Source organism: Marmota marmota, unplaced genomic scaffold (genome assembly GCF_001458135.2).
Source record: "Marmota marmota marmota unplaced genomic scaffold, marMar, whole genome shotgun sequence".
NCBI classification, from domain to species: Eukaryota; Metazoa; Chordata; class Mammalia; order Rodentia; family Sciuridae; genus Marmota; species Marmota marmota.
The window spans coordinates 7567457-7589292 of NW_025999962.1; the positions used below are offsets into that span (position 1 = coordinate 7567457).

A 21836-nucleotide genomic window follows, 5' to 3' on the forward strand; every position below is an offset into this window, starting at 1 on the left:
ACCACCACCACTACCACCCCTGCCATTCCTGAATGTTTCCCCCAAATTTTAATTTGGGTAGATAGCTTGGGTGGTTTTTGTATGGATGATTTTGATTTTGAAGGAAGAGATGAGCTGAAGAATAATTGCTGCTTGATGGCAAAAAAGAAAACTACAAAAAGCACAATTACAACATAGCTTCTCTGAGCTGTATGCATCAGAGATAGTCTCTTTTCTTAGAGGCAGTAATTATTATTAAAACTATCTCCAGAGACATTGCTTACAACTAGACCAGCAAAACATTACCCGTGTTGGTCATCTAATTTTCCATAAAGAGCTCTTTAGTGGTACTATTATTTGCAGTACAGCTTTTTCTATACTAAGAAGGATTATTCTGGGCTACATTAAATGTAATAGCATTCTTCATCATGGAAATATTTTATTTCCCTGCAAATAGCATATGATTGCTGCTGAACCAAAAGTTATATTGTGAGGTTGTTGTCAGGCTTGTATAATTTACACTCCTAATGGTGTGTTGCTACTTCCTACAGTTAACTTTGTACTAACAGTTGACATAGAGTCATACTGGGTTGGCTTATCACATGTGGACATGATGACAGGGCTTATAATTGAAGTTGTGGTTGCTACTAAAACATTTGCACTTATGAATGTCAAGAAGTTGATTTTTTTAAATTTAAAAGTAAAAATGTACGAAAGAGAAAAAAATCCAGAAATTTATATTCTCTGACTTCAAACCAATCATTATTAACATCTTGGAATATTTGCTTTCGGTCTGCTGATTTTTATCAGAAAAATCATTCTATTCTTGTAAAAACAATATAGCCTTATTATAAAGAATCAGTTACTTCCAACCTCATTACTTAATAGTCATCATAAATGTAGGGTGAACATAATTCTAGGCAAGCATACATATAGAGAGATGGATGGCATTGAGAGATGGGTAGTTAGAAGTTATTTTTGTAAAAAACAGTGTACTACATGCTATTTTTTAAGTTAACAATATTAAAGGGCTACTTCTAGCAATAAAATTAACTAGGAGCTGCCGCAGTCTGGCTGGGCACAATCAGAAGCCACTTGTCAAAAGAAACTAACTTTATTTTTAGAACCACACATGCCAAACAAAACAGCCTCTCAGGAAAAACCCTCAGAGCCTCAACTGCCACCACCGGCTTTCCACAAGCCTCTCTCTCCCACCCAAGCTTCTCTCCACCTCCCACAATCCTCCTGCTCTTGAGGCCGATTGGCTGGGTCACGTGGGCGGAGCCAAAAAAGTCCCCCAATGAGCAGCTCCGTGGTCTGAAAGGGCAGGGAAACAGTCCAATGAGCATCACCGCAGAGGAGCCAATCAGCTAGATGTTGCTGGGGCCGAGGAGCCAATCAGCTAGATGTTGCTGGGGCCGCTGTGAGCCAATCATCAGCCGGCAGCTGGAAGTTTGCTGGCAGCTGGAAGTTTGCTGGGGCCCCTTCGGCTGTGGCTCTCAACATCTCCCCCTCTCTGTTTAAACAACAAGCATGTGGCTTAGGGACCGTGCCTGCCTTAGGTTGTCCAATAGTACATATGGTCCTTAGGTTGGTACCATTGCAATTGGATCTTACCCGTCACTGACTACCGGTCCAGTATACAGCCACACCTGTGGAGAGGTCTTTGTACCAGCGGGGGGGTGAGGTTCTTTGCCTCACCTCTGTTGGCCCCCAAATTTTAGCTGGACGATCATGACAAGCAGAAGGGAGGAAGATACACCAAGCCAATTGACGGCTCCTTTTGGAAAAATTGTACCACCGATGACATCATCAGCAAAAATACCCCAACACTACCACAAGTCGCTGCACCAACAGATAGTTCACAATGCATACAGGTGAGCTCACAATGTGTCCAGGCAAGTTCTGCAAGCAGTTCAGTGATGGCTATTGTAGAAGCTGTAGATTGGTTTTATCTTTGACTTCACCAGCACTGGGATGAAGATAGGAATTCTGGCAATAATGGCTAAAGAAAAAATTATGTAACATTACAGAAGGCACTAAAAGAAAACAATTTTCTTAACAATTTACATTATCTTTAAGAGAATTATTAAATATAATGAAAAGGAAAGGTGAAAGTAAACAAACAGATCTGTTAACCTTCTTTTGTGTTCACATATTAAAACAATCTTTAACAGCTGTTTACCCAATTAAATTAAACCATTTAAATCACGTGAATTAAAAAAAAATATTTGGATCCATTTTATCATGAGCGCTCATCATATATGATATATGGACATACATACATTCAAACATATAACACAAAACACAAGTGTGCACACATAATATAATACATACAACACATAACATTATAGTAAAGGCCTTATAACTTTTTACAGGTGAAATCTCCATTGCAATGTTTAAAAACTCTATAGTCAAAAAATAGAACTGATCAGCAAAACATTAACCTAGGTCTGTATGAGCTCAAAAAACAAAATAGAACTTCATGATATGGCAAAGGGCAATAATAAAATAGATATTGAAAAAAGCATCCTGGTTCTGTTGCAGATGTAAGAATAGCCAAACTGGAGTTTTGGATATCAGTTGTTATGGATTTGAGCCAAATCATCTTCTTTTTGGTCTGTAGAAATCGCTTTAGTTAATCTTTCTGGAATCCAAATCGGCTGCTGTTCTCCCTGTGGAAACACATAAACAGACCCCCGACTCCAGACAATCACTGGGTCAGGACCTTGGTTAATCTCTCTGGAATCCAAATCGGCTGCTGTTCTCCCTGTGGAAACACACAAACAGACCCCCGACTCCAGACAATTACTGGGTCAGGACCTTTCCATTGTCCTGTTAGAATATCCTTCCAAAGTACCTTGGGCTTATGTACATTTTTTGGACACATATGCCTTTCCGCAGCACTAAGTCCTGATGAATCCAAATTTAAAAAGTTTAGAGTAAAAAGGGTTATTTTAAGTTTATCTTTGGGGAATATATACCCCTTCCCAATTCCTTCTTTTTGCTTTAATAAGTACATTTTAATAGTTTGATGAGCTCTTTCAACTATGCCTTGTCCCTGTGGATTGTATGGGATTCCTGTTATATGAGTAATGCCAAATGTTGAGCAAAATTGTTTAAAAGAGGTAGAAGTATAACCAGGGGCATTATCTGTTTTTAACTGTTTTGGAACACCCACAGTGGCAAAATTTTGTAAGCAATGAGCTATAACATCTTTAGTTTTTTCTCCGGCATGAAGGGAGCCCATCAAAAATCCAGAAGAAGTATCAACTGTAACATGCAAATATTTTAATTTTCCAAATTCTGGCAAGTGTGTGACGTCCATCTGCCAAATATGGTTAGGTATCAATCCTCTAGGATTGACTCCAAGATTAACTTGTGGTAAAAAGGTCACACAATTTTGACATTGTTTTATTATTTGTCTAGCTTGTTCCTTAGTTATTTTAAAACGCTTTTGTAAAGTATTAGCATTGACATGGAACTTTTTATGAAAATTTATAGCTTCTTCTAGTGTAGAGAAAATATGTATGTCATGTGTAGTTTTATCTGCTAAATCATTGCCCAAACTAAGGGCTCCAGGCAATCCTGTATGTGCCCTGATATGTCCTATAAAGAATGGATCTTTTCTGTCCCAGATTAGACTTTGTATAGTGGAAAGCAAAGAGAAAACAGTAGAAGAAGGGGAAATCCTACCAGCATCTTCAAGAGATACTATAGCATTAACTACATACTGACTATCAGAAAATAAATTAAATACAGAATCTTTAAACATCACAAAAGCTTGTAAAACTGCATTAAGCTCTACCTTTTGAGCTGATTGTTTGGGTACTAAAAATGTAAAAGTTTGATCAGGGGTAACTACTGCTGCTGTACCATTATTTGACCCATCAGTGAATATATTTGGAGCATTCATGATAGGTGTTTTTCTTGTCATTTTTGGAAAAATTACAGGATGCAATGACCAAAAAGACAATAAAGGATTAGATGGTAAGTGGTTATCAAATGAAACATTAGATTTGCACATGATTATTGCCCAAGTATTTAACTCATTAGCTAACTCATCAATTTGATTCATAGTATATGGAGTAATAATTTTATTGGGAGAAATTCCAAACACTCCCTTTGCTGCTTTTATTCCTTTGAGTATTAATTGTCCTACAGCCTCAGGATACCTAGTAAGAATAGTGTTAGGAGAATAAGATAAATGTATCCATAATAATGGACCTTCTTGCCAAAATACTCCTGTAGGAATATTTTTTGTTGGTAGTACAATAAATAATAAAGGCAAACTTATATCAATTCTATCCAAATGCATATTTTCCATATATGTTTCAATGATTTTTAATGCCTTTCTTGCTTCAGGCGTTAACATTCGGGGTGAATTTGGATCTGATGGACCTTTTAGGATATCAAATAAAGGTCCCAACTCTCCTGTTGGTATACCTAAATAAGGCCTTATCCAATTTATGTCTCCTAATAACTTTTGAAAGTCATTAAGTGATTTGAGTTGATCTACTCGTATTTGAATTTTTGGTGGACGGACCATGGTTGAGGATAATAGAACTCCTAAATAATTAATTGGAAAATTTAATTGTACTTTATCTATTGCTATCTCTAGATTATAATTTTTTAATAAGTTTGTAAGTGTGGCATAACATTCTAGCAATGTGTTTTTATCTTTGTGTGCTAATAATACATCATCCATATAGTGAAATATTTGTAGTTCAGGATTTTGATTTCTAAGTGGCTGGATTACTTTGTTAACATAAATTTGACACATAGTTGGGCTGTTAGCCATCCCTTGAGGGAGTACTTTCCATTCATATCTCTGATCAGGACCTTCATGATTCAGTGCAGGGATAGTAAATGCAAAACGTGGACTATCCTCAGGATGAATTGGAATTGAAAAAAAACAATCTTTAATATCTATAACTAAAACATACCAGGTTTTTGGCAAAGCAGACAATTGAGGAATCCCTGATTGAGCAGGTCCCATAATAACCATCTCATTATTAATGGCTCTTAAATCTTGCAATAATCTCCATTTACCAGATTTCTTTTTGATGACAAAAATGGGAGTATTATGGGGAGATACAGAAGGTTGTATATGTCCTTCTGCTAATTGTTGTTTGACCAGGTCATGGGCTGCTTGTATCTTTTCTTTAGTCAGGGGCCACTGAGGAACCCATACTGGTCTTTCTGATTTCCAAGTAATTTTTATTGTCTCAGTGGCCCTTTCTGAAAATCCAACCCATGTCTGTCTGTTCCTTGATCTATTTGTATTGGTGCTGCTATACCTTGTTCTTGTTTTTCTAATCTTTTTCCTTTCCTAAAACCTTGTCTAGTCATAATAGTGGGTGCATTTTGGTTGATGTTATTTGTTAATGTCAAACCTAATTGATCTAGGACATCTCGTCCCCATAAATTTACGGGAAGATGATCCAATACATATGGCTGTATAGTTCCTTCACATCCTTCAGGATCCTTCCAATCTAATACCATTGCACTTCTATGGGGATTAGTCGCCACTCCTAGGCCTCGAAGCGTTTGAGTGGCTTGTTGTAATGGCCAATGTTTTGGCCATTCTTGACGAGAGATGATGCTAAGGTCTGCACCTGTATCCAGTAGCCCATTAAATTCATGTCCTTGAATATTTAGTTTTAGCATGGGGCGAGAATCTAAATTTAAAGAAAGCATAGCCCAATCTACACCTGTGGAGCCTAATCCCTTGGAACCTCTTTCTACAGTACGACTGGAAAATTTATCATGTAGGCTGGGTATTATTAGTAACTGTGCTATTCTATCTCCTGGTGAAATTACTGATATACCCTTTGGAGAACTGGCTATAATTTTTATTTCACCTTCATAATCGGGATCAATTACCCCAGGACTTATCATAAGTCCTTTTAGAGTAGAAGAGCTGCGTCCCAATAATAAGCCTACTGTTCCTTTGGGAAGAGGTCCTTTCACCCCTGTGGGAATGATTTGAACTCCCATCTCTGGAGTTAGTACTGCTCTGGCGGAGGCGCAGATGTCCAACCCTGCGCTCCCTCTGGTTTGTCTGATGAGGGATCTGATGGACAATGTGTCCTGGGCACTACCCTGATGGGGTTGCTGGGTTCCTCCAGTGCTCCGTATATTTGTGGTTTTGGGCCCCGGAGCATTGGGCCCCCCTGTCCATTTTTTGGCAATGGAGCCCGATGCCTTTCTCCACGATATCGTGGATAAACACCTGGTCCTTGTTCGTTTTTTGATAATGGAGTACCCTCTATGGTGGTTTGAGAACGGCATTCATTAGCCCAATGTCTCCCTCTACGGCATCGTGGGCAAATACCTGGTATTCTACTCCTTTGATACCTAGTTTTGTTAAACCCTCCTCCAATGGGGCAATTCCTTTTAAAATGTCCTGTTTGTTCACAATTGTAGCATGTTCTTGGCCTGGCATCTAAAGCCTGTTTTACTGCAGCTGCCACAATTTGCCCTTGTTCATTAATGTCTCTGGCATCTAAAGCCTGTTTTACTGCAGCTGCCACGACTTGCTCTTGTTCATTAATGTCTCTACATAATTTAATATATGTGTTTAAATCTTCATGTTTCCATGGTCTAATGATATCTCTGCACCAACGATTCGCTTGCTCATAAGCCAGGTGTTTTAGTAATGGCATTGCTTGTTCTGTATTCCCAAAAACTCTGGTAGCTGTTTGAATAAGCCTATCTACAAATTCAGCATAAGGTTCATTAGCTCCTTGTATTACCTTAGATAATTGACCTTGTAAACCTCCATGTCCTTGTAAAGTCTTCCATGCCTTAATTGCATCTGCAGCAATTTGTGCGTATACACCAGGATCATATGCAATTTGTTGCTGCTGATCCTCATAAGGTCCCTTTCCTAACAACATATCTAGATTTCTCTGAGGATAACCAGCTGCTGCATTTCGCCTAGCCGTCTCCTTGCAAAATTCCTCATTGGCAACCTTCCATAACAGGTATTGTCCTCCATTTAGCACAGCTTTACACATATTAGCCCAATCTGCTGGCGTCATGTTCAAGTTGTTAATGGATTCGACCATGCTTACAGTGAAGGGTGCTTGAGGACCATAGGTTGTTACAGCCTCTTTTAGCTGCTTCACTGTTTTGAAATTTAAAACTTGGTAAAATCGCTGCCCTCCTGCCTCAAATACAGGGCATGTTAATATTTGAGATCTTGTCTCAGGATCCCAACTATCAACTGCGGGGGTTGGGGACCTCCCAGCATATGGAGGTGGCCTTGTTAGTTGGACACTTACGTCCTCTGGTGATAGAAAGGTGTTAGTAGCAGTCTCCTGTTGTAACTTTCCCCCTGATGGCTTTTTCTGTTTTACACTTTCTTTCTCTGTCTGACTAGCTTGAGAGGCCTTCTCTTTTACTTGAATCTTTTCCTCTGTCTGACTAACTTGAGAGACCTTCTCTTTTACTTGAATCATTATGTCTTCTTCTTCCTCTACCATTGTCTGAACTGAAGGCTTTGGACTAAGCAAACAAGATATGAACGTCCACAATGGCAATGTGCCAACTGGCAGAGTCCCTGGGCTTTTCTTTTCTATTCTTTTTAAATCTTCACCATGATGGTTCCATTGTGATATATTTAACAACTCCTCCTTAAAAAGCCATGGGCTACATTTTTGTATTGTATCAACGTATGCCCTGATTGTTCTTGATTTTACTGAGATGCCTCCTTCCTCTAACAATTTACTTAACACTCTTTCAGTTTGTTTTTTACTAATTTCTGATCCCGTATTTCTACTATAATACAACCCAACAAGATAACGCCTAACAAAACTGAAACAGAGTGAAACAAAATTGGAACAACACAAAATCATTATAATAGCCTCCTGAAATGTCCATCCGTCCTTTCTCCCTATCTGTTCCTCAGATGTGAGCGGTTTTTCTTCCATCTTACACATCTCCAGGGACAGGCAACTTAAAACAAAAGTGAAACAAAATAACAAAAGAAGAATCTTAAAATGGCTACCCATCCTCTTGCCCTGCCCTCAGGGGCGAGCAGTTCACTTACCCTCAGTCGCTCCCCGTGCGAGCCACCAAATGCCACAGTCTGGCTGGGCACAATCAGAAGCCACTTGTCAAAAGAAACTAACTTTATTTTTAGAACCAAACTCGCCAAACAAAACAGCCTCTCAGGAAAAACCCTCAGAGCCTCAACTGCCACCACCGGCTTTCCACAAGCCTCTCTCTCCCACCCAAGCTTCTCTCCACCTCCCACAATCCTCCTGCTCTTGAGGCCGATTGGCTGGGTCACGTGGGCGGAGCCAAAAAAGTCCCCCAATGAGCAGCTCCTTGGTCTGAAAGGGCAGGGAAACAGCCCAATGAGCATCACCGCAGAGGAGCCAATCAGCTAGATGTTGCTGGGGCCGCTGTGAGCCAATCATCAGCCGGCAGCTGGAAGTTTGCTGGCAGCTGGAAGTTTGCTGGGGCCCCTTCGGCTGTGGCTCTCAACAAGGAGCTTCCTCTATTGCACAATAGCCAAAAGCTGCAAATGACAACATTATCTGAGGCATTATTGCCTCATAAGAGCTATGAGAATTCTCCAAGGATCTTTTCTTCCAAAAATTTTAATGTGATGGTTTGGATATGAGATATCCTTAAAAAGCTCATAGTGCAGTGCAGGAATGTTCAGAGGCGAAATAATTAGATTATGAGATCTGTAATCTAATCGAATGGATTATTGGTTGGTGTACTGTAGGCAGGTGGGGTTTGGTTGAAGGAAGTGGGACATGGGGGGGGGCATGCTCTTGGGGATTATATCTTGTCTCTGCTTCCTAGCTGCCATGAACTGAACAGCTGTCTTATGTCATGCCCTTCTGCCATGTGTTCTGCCTCACCTTGGGCCCAGAGCAATGGAATCGGCTGACCATGAGCTGAACCTCTGAAACTGCGAGCCCAAATAACTTTTCGTCCTCTAAGCAGTTCTTATTAGGATTTTTGGTCACAGTGACAAAAGGCCAACTAACACATTTAAATAAGTAAATGAAATAAGAACAGAACACATGAACTGGGACCAGAGTAACTTGGAGCTGATGCCTGTGAGAAGCTTTAGGTATTGAGTTACTTCAGGGCGTAAGAAGTTAAGAAAGTGAATTTGGGGCCTGCCTTGAATATTAGGAACAAAAGCCTTGGATTACTGGGCTGAACCCAGGCCCTCAAAAGGGGCTGAAGTGATCTCAGTTTTTTGCAGAAGACAGCAGACTCATTGCACAAGTTAGGGTTATGGGACTTTCACCAATTAAAAATCAAGCAATGAGATTATCATCCAGTATCACCACACCAGCATAAAGTAAGCAGCAAAGAACATCTTTGGTTTTTCAAAGATGGTAGACATTGGAAAAGTAAAATATGAAGCCACTATGTATTTAAATATTTAAATTAGAAAGGATATAATCATATCAAGAAATTATTAGGACTGAATTATTAAATTTGGAAAAAAACATACAGGAGTGAACAATACCATTGAAATAATAATATGTCCAAAAATATGTTCAAAAAGAAGAAAATAGTAGATGATTGGTTGGAAGAGAGAGAATGATAAGTAAATAGTTTCTCTATAAAATGTTAATGTTTAATTTTTGAGTAAAAAAAAAGATATCTGAAACAGTTGGTGGCCATGTCATATAAGTTGGAGGTGGGTGGGTTTACAGAATTGTATTCCAAAGGTCTTTGTATATTTTGAAAGAAGATTTAAAATATTACTTAACTGTAAACTTTTAAGAATAGACTTTTAAGGATAAACTTTCAAGATAGAAGAGAAACAGAATGTATAAATTCTAAACAAGTGGCAAGAAAAAAGAGTGAGAATAAAAAGAAGAATAAAATGGTGCAAATGGAAATAAAAAAGTGAAATGATCGAAATAAGTCAAAATATATTAATCACAATAATTATCAGTAAATTAAATTCATCTGTTAAAAGGCAGAGATTATCAAATTGGGGAAAAAGAAATTCTGATGTATGTTGAAAGTTCACATCAAGGTTGAAAGCAAATGGATGGAAAAGGATAACTGAGGCTTGTTCTAACTAAAGAAAGCTGGTATTGCTGTATTAATATCATACAAAGATAAAATGTTCAATTCCCAGGAAGATAAATTTATTTATGTTTGAATTGTATGAGCAAAGTTGGAAGAAATATAGAAAAGAATTAAGACATCTGTTGTCAACTGTTGATAGGCAAAGTTCATCAAACATTTTCAAAAATTTGCATTTTTAATTGATAACATATATGCTGTAAGGAAACTCTTTACATTTCAAAAAAATCTATCATATGCAGACCACTTTTTAAAATTTTTACCAAAATGCAGTTAAGTTTGGAGACAAGAAAAAAATAGAAGTTAAAAATTTCCATGTATTAGAATATGAAAGTATTTCTTTGGAATCAAGTAGAAGAAAAGCATTATCATTATTCTTGCTAAATCAGCTTTGTACTAGAAGTTTCACCCATAACAGTAAAACAAGTAACAGAAGGTAAATTGTAAGTATTGAATGGAAGAAACAAATATTATTTGCTGATGATAGGACTTGTATATATAAAACTTGAAAAGATTGACAGACATTAAAAACAATAGGAGTTTTAGTAAAAAATCAAAGTATAAAATCAAGTTATATTCTAAATATTGGATACAAATATTAAATATCATTTTTTAAAAGACACCATTTGTAATAAGTAAAAATCATGATCTACTTAGGAATAAATCTAATCTTTGGCCCTTGCCCACTGGACTCTATGAGCACACATCTTTTCCTGATGTGAGAATTAAAAATGTCTGCAGACATGGCCAGATGTCCCCTGGAGACCAAAATTTCCCCTAATTGGGAACTGCTAATTCAGTGCAATTACAATCAAATCCAAGAAAGGATTGTAAATTTAAATTTGAAAGCTAGGTGTAGTGGCCCATACCTGTAATCCCAGCAACTTGGGAGGCTGAAGCAGGAGAATCACAAGTTGGAGGCCAGCCTCAGCAATTAGCAAGACCCTTTCTCAAAAAATAAAGAGTTGGAGATGAAACTCAGTGGTAAAGATCCCCTGGGTTCAATCCCTGTAACAAAAACATAAAATGAATTTGATGAACTGACAATACAATTAATCTGGAAAAAATCAAAAGATCAAAAATAGACAAGACATTCCTGGAAAAGACTAAAGTGAAGGGCTTGTCTTTCTAAATAATCACACTAAAACTATGTAATCACAGTGTGGTTTCAATGCAGGATAGGTGCGTGGACTATTGAGATGATATATGAACTGCTTGGTAAATAATAGTGGGATAATTATCTGTATTGAATAAAATGAAATCAGGACTCTTCCTCATAACAGGCACACAAAAAAATTCTATTTGAAATAAGGACTTAAAGGTAAAAAAGCAAAATTTAAAAATGTTTAGAAGAAAATTTAGACAAATATCTTTAAAATTTTTTAAAATATTTTTCTTTAGTTGTAGATGAAAAGACTTTATTTTATTTATTTATTTTTATGTGGTGCTGAGGATGGAACCCAGTTCCTTACACATGCTAGGCAAGCGCTCTACCACTGAGCCACAACCCCAGCCCTGAGAAGCTTTTCCCCTAGTTTCTTCTCTGGTAGTTTTATGTTGAAATCTTTAATCCATTTTGAGTTGATTTTTGCATGTGGGGTGAAATAAGAGTCCAATTTCATTATTCTGCATGTGAATATCCAATTTTCCTGGGATCATTTACTGAAGAAACTGTCCTTTCCTCTTGTGTGTTCTTGGCACTTTTGTTGAAGATCAGTTGACTGTAAATGTATGGACTTATTCCTAGGTTGTCTGTTCTTTTCCAGGGATATACATGTCTGATTTTGTGCCAGTAATCATATGCTTTGATTAACTTCTGTGGAAGGTTTCTTAATTTTTATTAATTTTAGTTTTTAACCTTTGTTTTATTTCTTTATTTATATGTGGTACTGAGGATTGAACCCAATGCCTGACACATGGTAGGCAAGTGCTCTACCACTGAGCTATAACCTCAGATTATTTTTATTTTTATTCTAATTAATTGTACATGATGGCAGAATGCTTTTGATTCATTGTACACAAATGGAGCACGATTTTTCACTTCTCTGGTACAAAGTAGGTTCACACCATTCGTACAATCATACCTGTACCTAGAATAATGATGTCTGACTCATTCCACCATCTTTCCTATCCCCATGCTCCATCCCTTCCCATCCCTCCCCTTTGCCCAATCCAAAGTTCCTCCACTCATCCCATGCCATTCCCCCCATTATGGATTAGCATCCAATTATCAGAGAAAACATTTGGCCTTTGGTTTTTGGGGATTGACTTACTTCGCTTAGCATGATAGTCTCCAACTCCATCCATTTACCTGCAAATGCCATATTTTCATTCTCTTTTATTGCTGAGTAATATTCCATTGGGTATATATACCACAGTTTATTTTTCATTCATCTATTGAAGGGCATCTAGGTTGGTTCCACAGTTTGTCTATTGTGAATTGTGCTGTATAAACATTGATGTGGCTGTGTCACTATAGTATGCTGTTTTAAAGTCCTTTGGGTATAGACCATTTGTTTCCATGTAAGATTGTTGTCATAATTTTTTTTTTCTTTTTTTCCCTTCTGGTTCTGAGGATCCTCACATATGCTAGGTAAGTGCTCTAATGCTGAGCTACACCCCAGTTTCACTCTGCCAAGGTTAAGGCACTCATTCCCCCAGCTTGGGAAGGTTGGTGGCTGAGTTCTTCTTCAAGAATTCCTGACAGCCAAAGAGAGCCTATTTGCCCAAGGTCATTCTTCCTCCTTGAGGAAACCTACATCCAATGACTTCTGGATATGGTCCAGCCCCGTTGCTTCCAGGCAAGACAACTGTGAAGAGATATTCCAGTCTCTCTGCTTCCAGAAGGATTGGCTAAGCCCTCTCTTATAATCACATCACAACCCAGTCCTGCCCGCCTCAGTCCTCATGGATATTGTTTCCAAGAGCACTTCTTAATGAACCCCCCATGTAGAAATATGAGTCTTAAGAGTGTATCCTGGGAAGCCCAACCTGCAACAGATATAAAATACAGGACATCAATAATATGTGTTCATAGTGAAAAAGAGAATAGAGGATAAAGCAAGGGGGTATGATGTTAATAATTGGTGATCTGGATGATGAGTATATAGGATTTTGTTTTTGTATTCTTGTAACTTTTCTGTATTTTGAAATTATGACAAAATAAAAGTTTAAAAAATAGAACAAATACCAGTTACCTGAAGATACTTTTGTGTAATTATGCTCTGAGACAATGAAATTGGAGTCAACTTCTTCTAAACTTCTGATTCTGCAAAAATTAGATATAAACTTAATCACTGGGGGACTTTACATTTATATCTTATCAGTTCTCCATCAGCCCACTGAATGTTTTCCATGATGGGGTACATTGTCTATTATAAGAAACTATTTTAAGTAAATGACTTAATTTACTTAAATGATACCTGAAAGAATAGTGCCAATCCATAGCAACAATGTTAATCAGATGTTAAATAATAAATGTAACAGCTTGGAGATTTGTTCATTTTGTGGAGCATTTCAGTTCCAAAATACACTATTGCATTGCGCATGTCTGACAGTCTGTCAGTTTGATATCTCATCTAAGATCTATCGCAGGGTTTGTCAGTTCTGCCTTGAGGTATTATCTGAATGGTGCAGGCTCAACGGGGCTATAGCTTCTCTCTAGATAGTTTCTACTCCATGCTTACGACCTCAATATCTGGGCACTCATCTTCGAACACCCCACAGCACCATTTCCTGCAGGGTCTTTACTTTTTTTTCCTCTGAGGTTTCTCACATGGTTTGATGTCAGAGGGACTTTATTTCTGCTAAGGAACTAAATTTGTGTCCTCCCCTTTTATTTCTTTTGAAAATCCAGAAATGTTGTATTGTCATCTAATCTTACTAAGCACACCTCACTCACTTCCAGTGTTTAGCTGATGGCAAAAATTAAATAAATAAATACAAAGAATGACTTTCCATAGACTTAACTATGTGCTAACTGCCTTCCTTCTTGCACTGTAAGATAGGTTTCTTACATTTTAGTTCTTCTAGGCCAAAATGCATCCCCAAAGATGCAAAATATTTTTATTTCATAATTCTTGCTATTCTTCAGTTTCTCTAACAATTTTCTTTAAAATTGGCCTTTTGAAAATGTTATTAAATCTGCTTCCCTAATGTCTAACCCTAAGTCCATATCATCTCACAGAGAATTTTGGTGCTGAATGCTAAAGGGGCAATAATACGCCTCCTGATTAAATCCATAGAAAGAAGATGAATGAGTTAAGCCCCAGTCACCACTGTTTGCCAGTGTTTATACACCCAAGCCCCAGATAAGCTCATTTTAATTATTCATTTTCATGTGAGGTTGCAACAATATGAAAAGCTACAGCCATAAATAAAAAGTACTTGTTATTTCCTCAGTATCCCTGATATATGTGTACTGATATATGCGTAACTTGCTCTTTTTGCCAATAGTTCCTTCTGCTTGGAATAATTTTTCTCTTCCTTTACAGTGGTTGGAATCCTAGCCAGCCTTCAAAACCTTGTTCAAATTTACTTCCTGTTTCAGGTTCTTCTTACAGTTAGTTCATTCAAGAAAGTTCATTATATAATTCTTCTCATTGTTTCCTATAAGTCTGTATGCTAATCTTATCTTTCCACTCAGGCTCTAAGTTTTTTTGAGGGCAAAGACCATGTCTCATACCATTGCTTTTTGATGTATTTTTCTTGTATAATTCCTAAAATGATTTTGAAAAATTATGTACCTCCTCGTACATTTTTAGATTGATGTGGAATTTTATAAGAATGAATAACTTCAAAGGATATAATTCTGGCATATTATAAATATTGACATTAAAGACAGAAGAAAAGAAAAATAAACTGGACTAAGTTTTATTCAAGAGTATCTAAGAGAATCTAAATACCATTGGGATTGGTACCTATAATCATTCATTTGAAAACAACACAAGAAGTCTTTATCTGCTGGAAATTTTAGCATCATTTTCTTTTTTTCCTTGAAGTCATAGTTTTATTCCACATTCCTTTCCAAATCTTATCCTTATATAAGCTGTTTTTGTGCTCAAAGTCTTTTCACATCAAATATGCACATAAATTGAAATTATTTTTCAAAATCTTCTGTGAGCAAAGGTTTTAAGTGATAAAATATTCCTTCTAGATTGATTTCTTATTACAGTTATTGTTAGTACACAACCACAATCTGTCAAAACCATGTGAATGCATTGTAAAAACTATCAAACATATATAAAATACTTACCAAACATAAAGAATATACTTTTATTGCAAATGCATGCTTTTATGAGATACATGGGATTATTCCTTTACCTACATATGAATATTACTTATTGATAGATATAATCAGGGTTCAGCATAAATTCTGTTTTTCATTTTTATAGATGCAAATACTATAAAAACTTGTTCATATGAATTATAGGTGGGACTAGAAGGTGCTTTATTATAGTACTGTCAGTTTTATGAATTCCTTCAGAGTAATATATCAAAATTATATATTTATTATAAAAACACTTTTCATCTCTTGTTGACTATTAACTAAGTCTTTTTTCAGTTATTGAAAGCAAAGAATCGAAGCATCTTCCTTAAAAAAAGTTTTGTTAAAATAGTCAGTAGGAGTAATTTCTTAATTTCGGAAGTAAACCCCAAATGTTACTAAAATTTACCAAATAACTATTAATTAAGCCTATTATACTTTAATTTGACTTAATATACTCAGAAACTGGGAAAATAAAAAATGTTAATTGCAATATACCTGTCAATACAATAATTTTTTGGTAAAGTGATTTTATTGTAGCATGTGGTTTAAATATATTTTTATCAACTCTTCGGAACTGCAGATATGGTTCATTTAATTTTTGGAAAGTACCTATCATATAACCTAGTTGACAAAGCCAACTCTCATTGTCTAAAACAACGAGTCAAGTTGGATTTAAAGTTTTGTTTTCCCATAAAATATATATTTATTTGAATAAATGTAAAAATAGACATTGTTCTGATTACCTTCACACTACTGAGTTCTGATCCTAAGGTGAGAACTCAGGCTTGGAGCTTTGTCACAGTTCCCTGAGTTGATGACATAAGGATCCTGCCCCAGGCTTTCATTTACTGTGCTCTCAGTGATCTCTTCCTTAGGGATGATGCGTTGTTTCACAATATTTGGGAGATGAAAATCACAAAGACATCAAGTGAAACTTGTCACCTGTCCTGCTGCCCCATACTTTAATACTGTATATCTGAATACCAAACACCTGTATGGACCAAAACACCCTGTTATTCGTGGCATGCTTTGCCATTAAAAGAATATCTGTGAGACAGGATGCTGGGGTTTTTGGGGCCTTGATAAAGGAGTCCTCCCTAACGCAGTGTTTTTCCCCCCGACTGTTGTTTGTCACCGTAGAAGTTCTTATGCTTTGCAGTTTAATAAGATGAATGAAGGGACATGTCTTTCTTTTATAAAGTGGGGATAAATTGATTATGAATGTGATGGGGAGAAGACCTAGCCTGCAGCCTCTATGCAGTTGCATCCTCAGACAGATGGGTTTTTGGAAAGAATATAAGCAAGCATTTTGGATATGTAAGGTGATTGCTTTAAAAGGGTTTGTCCCCACCTGGGAAATCTTTATGAACCCTCAATTGTGTATATACCAGTTGAAGATAGCTTTCTTTTACTTCTTATTGCATATAGTAATATGATGACCTAGAATGGGTACATGTGACCTTCTTTTACTGTCAGTAATTGATATGGGAAAGGGCTAGAATTTAAGTTGTATTTTTTAAATCATTCTGAAGTATCCATTTATAAACAAGTGATTAATACTCTAAGTACATGTTGGCAGATGTGTATTAGTTGGCAGAATGAATCTTGAGAAGCAATTAAAAATTATGAACTAATACAAAAACATTACTCTTTTTTGGTGAAGTAAAATATTAGCTTTATGTCGTTGACAGAAAAAGCAGGATTGAAACAAGAGCTGCACCAAGACATGCAGTGGCCTGCTGGCACGGTGTTGTCCCAGGAAATTCTACCACTCAGGATAAATTCTTGGAAATCAACAGAGGTAAGTCACTGCTGTGGATTCTTTTTACTTTTGTAACAAATTACCAAAAACTTTGTGCCCACAACACCACACATTTGTTAGACTGCCAGTTCTGTGGGTTGGAAGTCTGACCCTGGTCTCTCTGGGCTGAAACCAAGATATCTGCAGGGTTGCGTTCCTCTGAGAAGGATGCCTGTTTCCTTGCCTTCCCAGTGTCATGTGCTTGTCTTTTCACTTTGTTTTTGGTATTTTTTATTATACAGGGTTTTAAATATGAATAAGGACAAATTACGAAGTTTCCCTTTATGCTTTCAAAAACATCTTAAGAAATTTTTCCTTCTCCTGTTATAATCAAAATCTCTTGTATTTTCCCCTAAGAATTGAGGTCCTTATTCCTCTAGAACTTTACTATGTATTTATTATACCATATATTATTTTATTTGTGCCCTGTGGATAGGCAATATTTAATTTACTGAGTAGTTTATCTTTTCCTACTCATTTAAATATCTTTTTATTACAAAATTATTGTAAACTTACAGGAAATTACAAAAACAGTACAGAGTTCCCACCATCCAGCTTCCCCTAGTGTTGAGTCAACACCTTTTACAGCTGATGTAAATGCCAACATCAGGAAACAGACATGGGCATGTTAGTGTTAACTAGACTATAGACCTTATTTGATGTTTAGTTTGTTTTTAAATTCAGTATTCAATATTTTTTTAACTTGTGTTTTTGTATTTGGTTCCGTGCAGTTTTATCCTACACAGATTTGTGTAACTAGCACCACACTAAGAATATAGAACTATTCCAACCCCACAGTAGTCCCTAATGCTACCCACTCCACACCCCCAACCTTATCCTCTAGCAGCAACTAATCTTTCCTCCATCTCTATATAGTTTTTGTTGTTTATTTATGTAATTTATATTATATAAATGGAATCAGATAGTAAATAACTTTTTGAGATTGAATTTTTCACTCAATGTAATCCTCTTGACATCCATTCAGGTTGTTGCACATATCAGTAATTTATTCCATTTTATTGCTGAGTAAAATCACATTATGAAAACCTACCAGAATTTGTACAGTCATTCACCCAATGAAGATTATTTAGGTGTTTCTGGGTTTTGGCTACTTATGAATAAAGCTGCTATGAATATTTATGTATAGATTTTTGGTGTGGAGTTTTCATATCTATAGGATAGATGTCCAAGTGTGGTGAGCCGTTCTAATTAGACCGTGGCCGCCATTAGAAGATGGCGCCGGCTTCCACTGTGGCCTGTGATAAACAACTCCTTTTATGGAGAATTGGCGCGCAATCCCTTACCACCCTATGAGAAAGATCCACGTGGCAGCTTAGGATTGGTATGCGGGAGGCTTTATTAGGCTGTGCTTGGGCGTGGCGGGCGCGGGTCGCTAGAAGATGATACTTGAATCAAGGCCTGAATAAACTGCTGAAAGAAGAATCCTGTGTCGTGTTTTCCCTTGCTGGCGAGGGGTCGTGACACCCAAGAGTGTGGCTGTTGGGTTGTATGATAAGTATGTACCAAGTTTTATAAGAAACTGTATCATTTTATATTCCCACCAGCGATGTATGAGAGATCCAGTTCCTCTGCATCCACAGCTTTTGGTATTACCGCTATTTTAATTTTATCTGTGACTAACAAGTTTATAGTGATTTCTCAGGGTGGTTTTAATTTGCGTTTCTAAAATGGCTAATGATGATGATCATTTTTTTATGTACTTATTCAGCTCATTATAAATTCTCTTTGGTAAAATACATCTTCAAGTCTTTTGCCCATTTTCTAGTTGAATTCTTTTTTACCATTGAGTTTTATGAACTTTTCATATATTCTGATACAAGTCCTCTGCTAGACATGTGATCTGCATGTATTTCCTTCCTGTCTGTGGCTTATCTTTTCATTTTCATTGCTGGGGACTGAACCCATGATCTCACACATGGTGGGCAAACACTCTACCACTGAATTGCAACCCAGTTTTTTTCTTTTTTAATTTTGAGACAGGGTTTCACTAAGTTGCCCACAGTGACCTTGAACTTTGATCCTCCTGCCTCCTGAGTAGGGGATAATAGGTGTACACCACTGAACCCAGCTTATCTTTTCTTTTTTTTTTCCCAACTTATCTTTTCTAACAATATTTTTCATAGAGAAAAAATTTAAATATTTGACGAAGCCCAATGTACCAATTTTTTTCATTTATGGATCATGCTTTTGGTGTCTTATCTAAGAACTCTGCCTAATCCATGGTTACATCTCCATAATTTCTGTAATTTATTTATTATTATTATTATTCTTTTTATTATTATTATTATTATTTTGCCTGTTACTGTCAAATATGCTTAAGTGTAGGTTTTCTCTTTCTTCCATGTCATCCATGGAGGTTTTCAGTGCAAAAAATTCTGTCATCTCTTTAATTCTGAGATTGTTATCTGGTTTTTTAAATGCTTCCTACTGTTTATTTTTTTCTTTCTTGGACTCCTACTATATGGATATTTTAGTAATTCTCTTTCTGTCTTCATATCTCTTAACTTCACTTTTTAGTTTTTGCTCCCTGATTGTTTTCTGTTTCTTCAATGAGTTTCTCCATCTTGATCCTCCAGTTTAATCATTTTTAATGCTATATTCATTCCATTATTTAGTCCATCTATGTTCTTTATTTTAACTATTCTGTTTTTATATTTAATATTTGTTTCAGTCTTCATATATTCTTCCTATTTCTTATTTTTTATATATTTATTTCAGTATTTTTATTAAAGTTATTTTAAATTCTTGGTCCATGTTTTCTAATGTTGTGTTTCAAATGAAATCTGAGATTCAGTTTTTTCCTTTTGAAAAGTTATGCTTCTCAATGGACTGGTTACCCCCTAGAGCTATTGGCTGCTCTGTCTAGGATTGCTAAAGGCTAGATCCTAGTCAGTATCAGCTTGTCAGCTTTAAGTGGGAAATGGGAAAATGGACTTTGGGTGGGCTGCATGTCTTTCCTCACCCTCCAAGAAGGACCAGAGCTAATCATGCCCCACTTCAGGTTCAAGGCCTCAGGATAAGTCTTTATCTTAGTACCCCAAGAAGAGGAGGCCTTAGAGGAGATGCTTCCTAAACTGTAAACATGACTGGGGAGTAGAAAAGGAAGGGGTAAGAATCATCCTCCCCCAAAGTTTTCTCATCTCCTCCCCTCCTAGGGCTTCTGTGCGGACCAGAAGGTAGTTCTGAATACAGCTTTTGAGTCACAGCGGGTGTGGAGGCAGGTGCCAAGGCAGTGGATGAGTGGCAGCAGTTCCTGCAGCTTCTTCCTTTATTTATCCTGCCTCTGCACAAGCCACCTTGTGCCCTAGGATAAGGCCAATACCAACTTCCCCACTCACACACAGATACACCAGTTCAGAAGAGCTCTCTGTCTCACTGGGCACCTCTTGGTTTTCTTCTTATTTTGGTGTCCTGCCCTTACATTATGTCAGCATTTATCCCAAGGGAGGTAGCCAGCAGCACCAGCACCTGTTCTGTTCTTTTTTCAATATTCTCTGACCTTTTCGGACATACACCTACTTACTTCTGTTTGCACTTGCATGTACCAATGTGCATCTTCTGATACATAGCTCTTCAAATGCTACTTTTTCTCTATTTCTTTGAAATTTTTCTGCTTAATTTCTATTAGATATAAGGTCATTTAATCTGTCCTTTTTCATGTTTTTCAACTGCTTTTTAAAATATTTTTTCTCCTGTCTCCATGCTGCACTTTAATCTATCTTCTAGTTCAACTTATTTTTCTTTTGTTGGTGCCTACTCAGAATTCTTCCTGTCCAGTGAGTTTTTTATTTCAATAAGTGCATTTTTCATTTCCAGGATCTCTTATTGCTTATTTTTAATATTAACATGTTTATTTCATATCTCCTTTTTCTGGGGGAGGGGTACCGGGGATTGAACTCAGGGGCACTCAATCGCTAAGCCACATCCCCAGCCCTATTTTGTGTTTTATTTAGAGTCAGGGTCTCACTGAGTTGCTTAGCACCTTGCTTTTGCTGAGGCTGGCTTTGAACTCACGATCCTCCTATCTCAGCCTCCCAAGCTGCTGGAATTACAGGTGTGTGCCACAACGCCCAGGTCTACTAGGTATTTTTTGTTTTTTTTTTTCTGTTTCCTGTTTTCTTATTCCATAAAATTAATATTGTGCTTTTCATTATCTTTTCGAGGATTCTAAGCATATTTAATTTTAATACTTTTTATACTTATTATTTTCATTTTTTCTGGAATGAATTCAGTTCTATTTTACAATATTGGATTATAAGCTCATCTTCAGTGACTCTAGCTTTTAAAATCTGTGTGTATATGTCCCCTTACCTCTCTCTCCTTTTTTTTTTTTTTTTCATTTGCTTCTTCCTGACCACTGGGACAACCTTACCACACTCAGGGCAGCTTGAGCCTCATTTGTTTGGCTGGTATTAGATCTGGGGCCTCGTCCATGGGATGCCATGATTTACTTGCTGCACAAGTTTGTGTCCTCTTGCCTAACCTAGTGTAGTAACTTTTAGAAGCCACAACCCCAGACTTTGATTGATGGCAGGTTATTTCAGCCTCCTTCATAAACAGGGGATCCCAATGTCTGCACATAATTTCAAGGAGTAAGCCTGTATTCAGTGGATACTTTTACACTGTATATACCCCTCCAGAGTTGAGTTCCTGGTTTTCTCTGCCTTTTTCTGGACTCAGAGCCCCAGC

The 21836-nt window shown here is 37.0% G+C and overlaps 1 protein-coding gene across 1 annotated transcript in view; it reads left to right on the forward strand.

Annotated features, from left to right (window-relative positions):
- Positions 1 to 21836, forward strand: part of Enthd1 (ENTH domain containing 1) — a 120607-nt gene that overhangs the window by 29041 nt on the left and 69730 nt on the right. The window contains exon 4 of the mRNA XM_015501775.2: positions 17017 to 17126. Coding sequence (XP_015357261.1) covers positions 17017 to 17126 — 110 coding nt within the window. The remainder of the gene's footprint in view (positions 1 to 17016; positions 17127 to 21836) is intronic.